The 11434-nt window shown below is 35.6% G+C and overlaps 1 protein-coding gene across 1 annotated transcript; it reads left to right on the top strand.

Moving 5' to 3' along the window:
• Nucleotides 1–6495: 6495 nt before the first annotated feature.
• Nucleotides 6496–8128, top strand: LOC123312331 (transmembrane protein 53-like). The gene is made up of 5 exons (XM_044896701.1): nt 6496–6770; nt 6915–7122; nt 7358–7510; nt 7559–7687; nt 7907–8128. The coding sequence occupies exons 1-5, from the start codon at nt 6571–6573 to the stop codon at nt 8075–8077; spliced, it is 861 nt and encodes a 286-aa protein (XP_044752636.1). The 5' UTR covers nt 6496–6570; the 3' UTR covers nt 8078–8128.
• Nucleotides 8129–11434: the final 3306 nt, after the last annotated feature.

Raw genomic sequence — 11434 nt, 5'->3', positions numbered from 1 at the left:
TCTATCTTATTAAAATTGTCAATGTATACCATACCTCTGTTCTTATTAGAAAATTACGGTCGTAAAAACATCTGTTATACAGCAAAATATAGCAATTAAATTACGAGCATTGCCACACAACTAGTTCTCAGGTAATAAAGCCTATACAGAGAAAATGATTTATATGTATAATCGAGCATTCTTCATTACATCTGCAAGTAGAAGGCTGGACAACTTCCGTCATGAATGAGGAATTCCAAACAAATACTTTCAGTCTTTGAGCTGAACCAGAAAACTCCAATGCTAATATATATTTATACACTGCTCCACTAAACTTGAGGAAGTCCAGAAAATTTGAGACTGTTTCAGATGTAGGTATCACGATTTCGGGTAAAATTTATTTTTAGTATTTGTAGTACGAAATCAGTTCAATCAAAAATTGGCCCATTCCAATCGAAGTCGTAGATGATTTTGAATCCTTCTCAAGAGTCGTTGAAAATGTAGATTAACGACTCGACGAACTGTTTCAATCGAAACACCAGAGGTAGGTAGATATATTCTGAAACCGATCTTGTGCAGGAGTGGTAGATCTTCGGCGTCTACTTCTATGTCTTTTTCTGCACTGAGTTCACTTGTAGGCAACATTGGAATACAAATTTTCAGATTTTGAATCAAAGTTGATTGTGAGAACGTGAAACAATAACCAATCCAAAATTTTTAGAAACGTCAGCCACAAGAACTTGTCTGAAACTGATAAAGTCATCAAACGACGAGCAAAAAACCATTCTAATATAAAGAGTTCGAAAATTTAGGATTTGGAGCATTTACTATCAACAATAAAACTTCTGTTTCCTGTTTGGAGTTCTGAAAATCAAGGTGCGTGAAAATATAATCGAATTTTTCTTCTCGTAGGACCACATTAATCAGTTTGGAGTTTTAGATTTGAGTCCTGTCCCGCGAAAATCTAATTTATTAAACGTACCTCGAAGAAAAATTGCCTGTGAACAGCACCCACCTACAAATTAAGCTGGACAAGTTGAAACCCGCTAATTAATTGTCGGTCTGATAATTTCCACCGAAAAAAAGGCGTTTAAGATATATTGGCGCTTCCAGATGCGTATTTCGGAAACGGCACTCTTGAAAGAGGAGAATTTGGGATTCGTAAATTCTCTAAAATTAGATTGGACAGAAACATGAAGGACATTTTGCATTAAACTCATCGCCAAGCGGTTAGGGCAACTTTTCAAATGTTGGAGATTATTTTTTCTTTGTAATTTCAAATGTTCACTGTTTATTCAGAGTATTATTTTCAACTCTTAGTCGTACCACTTGTATTTCATTGTTCTTCCATGTTCAAATAGTGTTTTATTTTCCAAGACACGCTTATTCTTTCGTACATTTATGTTTTTTCAGTTTTGCGAAGAAGAAAGAAGATAAAAACTAGAAGGGAATAAAGGGGTAACTAGGAAAAACAATACTTATATTATAGAACAACATACAACATACGACACTCCAATTCAAGAGAGATTTCGACAGAAATATCACCATAAATAACTGCCTATAAATGTTAAATATTTTATTACTATTACATTACAACCTGCTGTAGTTTTACAACACCCTTTTATGTTATCCATCTGCTTGAACAAAATATAACATATTAAATTAATTAAATTAGGGTTTGACTTTCGAGGAGCTCGGTAGGTATAGATGATATTATTTTGGAGTTATAGCGATTGCTTGTAGGTATTTATGTAGTCTAAGGATAGAGGATATAATTATTGCAGATCCTTCTACTCAAGAGCTTGGGGAATAGGACTTGCTAGTGTTTTTTTCTCTCGAGTCACGAAGGAATGATTTTTGAGGGTTGCATCTGATGTGGAGACCGCTGTTTTCAGAATACGCAGCTTATACACAGCAGAATCCGTTGCGTTCCACTCTAGGAACAGCCTAGCAGGTATGGGCGACCGTTTTTTAAAATATGCTAAGTTATTCAAATGAAATGTATCGGAGAGATGAATCTGCCGTGTAGTTTTTACTCGTGTTTCCTTCCGGTTGGTAATTACGACCGCGCTGAATTATCTTCATTATCTGTCGACAATAATGAGCGTTACATTACCAACACACACTTGGCGTATCCACTTCTGTGGCGACGTCACGGTGTGCAAACGGGTGGTTTGCTTACCGCCAGGCCGCTCGATCAAAGTGGACGGCATAGCGGAATCTGTTATGTCATTTCTGATATTTTATTGCCCATCTTAAATGAGGTAACCGTTCTTATCCATGGCTGAAGGACCAAAATTGAAGTGTGTAAATTGGTCAATTCATCCCAATTGAACATCGCATCTGAAAGACCCACAAATATACAACTATGCTGACACAGGCAAAGAGACAAATATACAGACATCAAGTTGTCCTAGAAGCATAATACATTGATGACACGAATCTCCAACTCTGAGTCTTTCTCGAGACAAGAGATGTCCAAGGATTGGATATATTTATTTGGCCACCAGCTTGGTATACCAATGAATCTCTGCATTTGTTTCAATATGAACTTTTACATATCAAAATCAATGTTCTCTGAAGCAATTTTATAAAATAAACAAGTGGCTGATCAGTAATAGCTTCAATTTTTATCGAAAAAAAAAATTCACAGATGGCTACAGTCAATATCAGGTTGAAAAAATTCAAATGAACGTGTGTTGTCATGGTTGATGAACATGGCTTAGTAGCTGCACCAATGACCCTGCATATGACGCCATCGTGATACCGGTGAAGCCATACAATATGGATAATTATTTGGGAAGTTGTTTACTCCATTTTGACAGGAAAAATTCACGGTTGGTTTGTTCTCCTTAATCCTTCTTAATTAACGCAAGTTTAAGAATGTTGATTGAGCTTCAACAGGTTCAGATGTAACGAACTGCATGGAAAATACGCCGTCGGTATTAATTTAAGAAAAAGAAAGATTACTATAGTTAAAACTGTGCGGTAATTCTTGAATATACTACAGATAATCTTCATACTTCATTCTCTCGACTGAAATGTTACTATGAACTATGATTTATTAATTCTCCTTTATATTCGATATAACTAATTAGTCTTTTAGTGCAGTTTGTTCATTTCTTGAGAACATACGAAGATATATTGAAAAATTCTCAGCCTACTATAGAACCAAACAAAATTTCAATTTCAAAATATCTTATTACTCAATATATTCTCCTCTTAATTGGATACATTTATTACAGCTAACCTGCAACGTCTCTAGACCTTCCAAAAAAAATGTTTCTTCTTGCTCTGCAAACCAGACCTCCACAGCTTTTATTACCTCTTCGTTGAGGAAAGAGATGATAGTCGGATGGAGCCAAATCTGGAGAATAAGGGGGGTATTCTAGTAATTCAAACCATAAATTACTTAAATACATAAATCAATTTTTTGCTTGGCAACATGAGATTTGTGTGCAGCGGCGCTGTCCTGCAAAAACAAAACACCTTTGGATAGCTTTCCGTGTCTTTTCTCTTTAATTTTTTTTCCCGTAGAGTGGTCAGTAATGTCGAATAGTAATCTCCGGTTATTGTTCTACCTTTATCCAAAAAATTAAACATGATTACTCCAAGGCAGTCCCAAAAAACTGAAGCAAGAACTTTTCCAGCAGATTTTTGGACACGAAACTTCTTAGGTCTTGGACAACCAGAGTGTCGCCATTCCATCGATTGTTGTTTCATTTCTGGATCGTAGAAATGTACCCAAGTCTCATCCATAGTAGCAATTCGGTTTAAGAAGTCTACATCGTTTTCAAATCGAGCACAGATCGAACGCGATGCTTCTACCCTTGCACGCTTTTGGTCAACATTCAAACAATTGGGGATCCATCCAGATGAACGAGTTCGTATGAAATATTCAGTGCTTCAGATATCTGTGTTAGTCCAATTCGACGGTCTGATAAAATCATGTCATGAACTGCATCGATATTTTCGGGGACTGACACAGAAACTGGCCTTCCCGATCGGTCATCATCTTCAATGGAAAATTTACCTCTTTTGAAGCTTGCAGTCCAATTTTTCACGGTCGCATAATAAGGACATTGATCACCAAGGGCATTAAGCATATCTTCATAAATCTCCTTACCTCTTTAACCCTTTTAAATACAGGTACCTGATGATGGCTCGATACTCCAATTTTTCGATTTTCACAATTCCGGTGGACACCTTATTTCTTTCAATTTATTGCTCTCTCTGGTTTCCTTTTTTGACCTAAAACTTCACACTGACACTTCGAATGAGTTATTGTTCGTTGCTATGGTAATGCAATATTTTTTTATGCATGGAAGCATGGAAGATATATCAATACATCTTCGTACAGTGTTTTTTCATCATATGTTGTTTTATTCTAAACTAGCTGACCCGGCAAACCTAGTTTTGGCATTTAAATCATTTCTAAGGTAGATAATAATAACTTACTCATCGTGATGGCTCGATTGGTCGTAAGAAAAAGGAATGCCTTTTTTTCTGTTCTGTACAATGTTTTTTGGGAATATTTTGTTATATAAACCTTGCCCTAACAATAATAAACTCAACAAAAAAAGAATTGTCCAATTTGGTGCGATCGTTTGAACAATAAAGCATTTTGAAGTAAACCATAGATCCTCTTTTATTAATATATAGATCAATCTGAGTTGATCATGATTTGACACAGGGGTATATCCTGAGGAGAGTTAATATCCATATAATTCGATGGATTTGAGCTGAAAAAAAACAAGTAGACTTGGTGATGCTTGATACTATATTGAGAAACAAGCTTTCATCGAACTTTTCTATAGATAGATTCTGAGAAGTTTCTGGAAAATTGTCCCACAGCAATTTTCTTGGTTTCTGTGTCATCCGAACCGAGAACTCTTGTATTTCTAGTCCGGAACCATCTGGAAAAACGGACGGTGAAGTATATTCGACTCGATTTAAATTGTAAATATCAAATGCACGCAGCAAAGCAGAGTTAAAGGTAAGCACGGCTGGTCCCTTTAAGCCGACGCAGCTCAAGAAAGAAAGCGGAACGATGGAGCTTAGGATTATGCAGATTCGCGAAAAGTTTTCTTTTAATGCTTTGCATCTGAAGTGCCTCCAAAATTTCGCGCCATATAAGAGGTGGAGCGCAAATAGAATCAGTTGCATTTGCGTATTTCGAGGGTGACAATAGGACTTTATTGTTATTCAGTCGAATGTATTCTGGATTGGGGGAACTGCCAAAATTCTTCTCATTTGTTGGACGAACTTCACTGCTGTATCAATATCAATAGCCATGTCTTTTCCTCATAATATTCTGGATTGAATTGCAACTAAAATTTGCTCTAGGTGATGTAACACTCTCATGTTTCTACTGGGGCAACCTGATGTATAAGATGAAGTTCAATTATGAGATGACCTAAAGCTGTCAAGAATTTGATGATACAACTTAACATTCTATGAGTATGGGAAAGGAAAGGACTGATAAAAAGTGAATGAACTGATGGAGTTCTTCGTATAGGTACGGAAATAACCTGGCCTGTCCAAAACGGAACTTCGAAAAATACCCATGACGACCATTTCATCCAATTTCCCGATATCATTTCTTGCCACCCAGTTATTCAATACCAAATTATAAATGTATCAGCGCCCAGATCAGCTCGTAAATAATCTACCTTTAGTCTCTTATCTACCAAGCAGATCGCCGTTGCCGTGCGGAAAACCTATGTTTCACGGTGTTATTAGGGTGGCACCATGTTGGTAGGGGAGTTCAGTAATTTCACGGTGTCATTATTGTCATCCTGAACTTTTTATCCCATGATTATTGACCCGTTATGGTCTCGGTCAGCTGAAAAAAGTTGTAACACTTTCATTTTTACCATTACAGAAAACCTAACATCTGAGGAGTTTTATAAGTATGATTCAATTGACAATCTTACCCTCCTTGATCTCATGATAATTATCATGGTGATAAAGAATCAAATCGTTAAAACGTGCTTGTGCTTGGAGATTTTAAATTTGTAAGTAGAAATAAATCATTAAAATCAATAATGAATGACTCTTGAAGGTATAGGAGTAAAGATCAGAATAATTTCGATGCATAAATAGGTATCAACAACTATGATCTGGAACTAACTATATGCCATCAATCGCCAAGTACAGGAGAAGGGTATATGTTAACATCAGTTTGGGTATTATTTAACCTCATCAGAGCCACACAATTCTTGGCGAGGAATGTCCTACTTTGGCTAGGTAGAAATTGCCCAAGGACCATCTTATCAAATAATGAGGTACTTGAAATAATTCAGTTGATGATTATAATATGAACTGAGCACGTTCATACTTCTGAAATGAACCTTCGTATCTGGTTTTCCTTGACGGAGACAGTTGTAACACTCCTAATTTCTAGGAAAATTATAGGAAGCATTTAACACACCTGTTCAATGTCGTGAATCGAGAAAAACAGCGAAAATAGAAAAAAAATCTCAATTAATCGAAAAGTAAATTACTCAATTTACTGATTTGTTTTCATTCTAATGTTTCTCTCGATTTGTGCAGTCGTCTCTGAATCCTAGTCGAATCTTATTGTGAATTATGTCCTTTTTAATATTTCCCAAATACGAATACACTGTTAAAATACCCGATCCTAATGGTGATTACAGCAAAAATAAGGAAGATTATGAATTCGATTTCAACATCGACGAGAAGAAGAAACCTGTCATAATTCTATTCGGTTGGGTTGGATCTACTGACAGATATTTAAGCATTTATTCTAGAATTTATGAGGCCAAAGGGTGAGTGATTATGTGCAGTCTCTTTGTGAATTGAGGGATTGAAATATCTGTTATGGAAATGTTATTAGGAGAAGATACCTTCAACCTAACATCTGTTATGTTTGGCTTATTTTCGCAATTATGTGGTAACTTCACATCTTTCAGACTGATGACCGTAAGATTTATGGTTTCTATGACCTCCATTTTTCTGTGGAAACATCACATCATACCCATATCGGAAAAAATGGTACGAGTAATTGAAGATCTCAGCCTCGGTGATAGACCTATAATCATACACTGTTTTTCCAATGGTGGTACTTATTTATATCGACATTTCATGGAGGCTGTTGAATCTAGCAAAACACCAATAAAAGTAAGATATTTCAACACATAAAGATTCTTTTTATGGTAACTCATTGCGTTATTTCATGAAAACTTATTGTATTTATTTATTTTTGGCATTTAATCATGGTTTCATGGATAACTTCACGTAAAAAACCCTGAAATGTTCATTATATCGTGTAAAAAAAAGTTTTTCATTTCTTACTGGAAATTTCACTCTGAATTTTGTTGACTATGAAGATATATTGAGAAATATTTCTTTTCAGATCAAGGGTGTTATTTTCGACTCAGCACCTTGTAGAAGAACAATTTTACACGCCTTCAGAGGAATAAGGTCAACAGTTAGGCAGAATCCGTTTCTGAATTTGCCAATAACGTTGATTCTGTTTTTGATACTCCTTTCTGTATGGGTTGTAGAGGTGCGTTAAAAAAATCGAATAACATTTTCAGTATCAGTGTATTTTCAGTTTATAAAAAGATATCTATTCAGAAGAAAAATTATCCAGTTCAAACCAATGGAACATCTGCTGCAGGAAGAAAATAGATGTCCCCAACATTTTATTTATACAACCTGCGATAAAGTGATCGATGTTGAGGTAAGACATTCTGGATTTGTTGTTCTAATCCCATTATTTTGACTGAAAAAATACTTCTGTTTCTTATAAGCAGTCTACGTAAACTGTGTGATTCTTACGTCTGAACTCCCGAGCATGTAGTAGGTAGTAGTTCAGCCTACTCGCAAAAAAAAGCACTACAATTCACGTTTTCCTTATGATGATTGGTGAACAACTATAATTCTTATTTTTTCATTCTAGGATATTGAATTTTTCATCAACAGTAGGAAGGCCCTTGGAGTTGACGTTTCTGTAAAACGCTATAACGACACAGAACATGTCAAACATTATCCCGTGAAGAAATACACTTACACACAGAGTATCTTTAATTTCATCAGTAAATGTTTGGAATTGAATTCTAGTATAGTGTAATTATTCACTCAAGGATTGCTCGTGACTGGATAGATGAAGAAAATAATTACTAATACTTTCCTGAACTGCAGTATGGAATATATGATGTAAACAACGAAGATTCTCAAATATAATTAAATCATCTATTTGTCTCTCCATCCACTTTCCAAAATGGAAATAAATTTGAATCAACTGTGAAAAAAATTGAAGAATGTTCCGTCTTTTCGAGTATTCGACAAATAAAGAATTAGTTTCACTCGAATAATCGAAATAACTCCTTGTGGCTAGCATAACGGAAACATTTCAGCATAATCTAAAAGCACATTTTTCTCCCTTTAGACAGAGATGAACATTCTGTCAGAATGGTGAACCAGCCACATAAAACATGGGGAGGCAGAAGATGGCCAAAACAAAAATGAGACCCCTCTCCCTACCCTTCGGGTTTCTTTAGGCAAATTTATGACAGTTCAAGTCATCAATCTTTCCCTTTTTCCAGCTCATCACTCATCAGGAAAAAAAATTATTTTATAAAGTTGTCGCCATGGAGGTGAGATATTCCTTTTTCTATTAACATGATATAGGTTCAACCCTTTTATAGTTGAATGTATCGAGTTATTTACTTCTCAATCAATACCCTGATATATTCAAATTAAGTGCTGATTTCAAGAAACTATGATTGCATATAACAGACGTTTGATGTCTGATGAAAAAATCATCCTGATTTTGTACAACTCGAAATGTTTTATAGTGAGTTTCAATTTAGCAATGTCTGAATTAAGGTTAAATGTGAGAATAATTCGGAAATATAGCAGATGGAAAACATGAGAACAGGTAAAAAATGTCTGGAACTACATAATGGTGGTTAAAGCTTCCAAAGCTCCAGTGAGTTTTCATATTTCCGAGACACAGGTTATATCCCTTAATACCTTTACGAAATTAACTGTTTTTTTGACAATGAATAAGTAATAAGTGCTATTCTCTACTGTATTCATTGTTATTCAGGAAATGTTATTCTACATACGCTGTCCAACAGAATACACATGTACTTACCAAGGATCCAGAAGAAAACCCAACATCGATTTCGGAATATTGATTCAGTAATAAAAATGGAATTTTATTACGTTTTTCAGTGGGCAACTAAACCGTTTCAAACAATTTATTGTATTATTGTTGCGTGTATTGCAATGAAATCAACTCGCCTATTTTATGAGTGGATAACACGTAGGTATGTGAATACAAGAAAAACAAAGGAATGTGAAATGGGAAAATGGAACGAGAAACTTGAAGAAATATAGACATTATATTGTGTTCAGTGCGAGTTTGATCACGCAAAACTTTGCGCTGAAGAACGTTGGTTGGAGTCGTTCACCTCAAAAATCTGCCCATTTCAAGCAAAAACTCCACTCCTTCACTCTTCATTTGCCATGGCAGTAGACTGCGTTACTTTTGGACACTGTGACTTTCATTATCATGAGGAGAAGATTTCAAAACTCTAATTTGTTTGGGCTATGAGGTATGAGTATCTAAAGGGTTTTTCAATAAGAGGTTTCAAAAAACGAGTTTTTTTTAAGAGAAATCGATGGATGCTTATTTCATTGTAAAGAAGAAGTTTGCCATTAACAATGGAAGACGATATGACGATAGAGAGGATCTTCAACGATCATTCCAATTCTGCTTATTAACGTAGCCTCAGAGGTAGAAATTGGTTGAGATGATTTTTCGATGAAAATTCATATCATTTCGATGCATTTCATCATCTGTTTGGTTCTCAAGAATCTTCAAAACAACTTCAATGCACTCCATATTCTAGGACAGTAATAGAACATCCTGATTTTCAGACAGAGTAGCTAATGGGTCGTTTTAGAGGGTCAATAACTCTTGCTCATTTTTGACCCAAAAAATCGAGATTTTCGAAATCGAGTTTTTTAGCTAGGGTGGAAGCCTAGGCAACGCTGATTATAGGACCGGAAATCCCAATTGGATGAGACGAATATTAACAGGAGGTATCGCAGTTTTAAATTTGCAATTTTTCAAAAATTACATTTCGAAGATAAAAATCTTAACTAAGAAAAATAGGCTCACCAAACTTTCAGATATCTAACAATGTTTACCAGATGATAATTTTCTTTTATTTTTCCATAGTAGATTTAAACGTGATACATACTCAAAAAGAGCAACCTTTCTAGTGATAAAGCTCGATATTTCACCCATCGCGGCGCCGTTCGATCCTGAGGTTCAACTGAAACCAACTTTTTGGGAATTTTTTTGAAGGTCAGCTTTCGAGTAGTTTTCTTCCAGGAAATGTGACACTTAGATATTATGAAAGAGAAACTCTTCTAGTGAGAAATCTGAGAATTTCATCCATTTCGGCACTACCGTTCGGACTTGAGAAAGTTTCAACTGACCCCATCTTTTTGGAAATTTGGTAATTTTTCCATGGTCAACTTGCGAGTAGTTTTTCTTCCAGGAAAATTATCGCAGATCTAAATGTGACACATATTATGAAAGAGAAACTCTTCTAGTAAGAAATCTGAGAATTTCATCCATTTCGGCACAACCGTTTGGTCTTGAGAAAGTTTCAAGTGACCCCATCTTTTTGGAAATTTTTCCATGGTCAATTTGCGAGTAGTTTTTCTTTCAGGAAAATTATCGCAGATCTGAATGTGATACATATTTTGAAAGAGCAACTCGTATAGTAATAAATCTGAGAATTTCATCCATTTCGGCACTACCGTTCGGACTTGAGAAAGTTTTAACTGACCCCATCTTTTTGGAAATTTGGTAATTTTTCCATGGTCAACTTGCGAGTAGTTTTTCTTGCAGGAAAATTATCGCAGATCTAAATGTGACACATATTATGAAAGAGAAACACTTCTAGTAAAATATCTGAGAATTTCATCTATTTCGGCACAACCGTTCAATCTTGAGGGAGTTTTAACTGAACCCAACTTTTTGGGAAATTTTCGAAGGTCATCTTTAGAGTAATTTATCTTCCTAATTAGCAGAGATACGACGTACGACGTTGCTAATGCTCGACCAGCCTTAGTTCTCGTGTTAACTGAACTTTAAAGCCTTAAAACCTAAGTCTTCATGCAAAATAGGGTGTAATGTCGTTTTTGGAATGCCGAATTCCAAAGATGGACGAAGAATCGACAAATCTGGGTTTTTTTCAACACTACGAACTACACAGCAGCAATATTCTCAGTTGTTCTTGAATAACGCACAAAATTTCGATTCTTCACATTGAACAGCTCGAATTTTTCCACTAGTTTCACTATTGCCGGCCGAGAGGGCGCTTCACGACGATCTAAAAGTGCTTCAGTTTTTCGAACAGTGACTGCAAAATTTCAATGCGTTGTTGAAGAGTGTAACTTTCCA

The sequence above is a fragment of the Coccinella septempunctata genome, chromosome 4 (genome assembly GCF_907165205.1).
Source record: "Coccinella septempunctata chromosome 4, icCocSept1.1, whole genome shotgun sequence".
In the NCBI taxonomy this organism is placed as follows: Eukaryota; Metazoa; Arthropoda; class Insecta; order Coleoptera; family Coccinellidae; genus Coccinella; species Coccinella septempunctata.
Note: the sequence above shows the minus strand (reverse complement) of the source record. Positions and strands in the feature narration are given on the sequence as shown.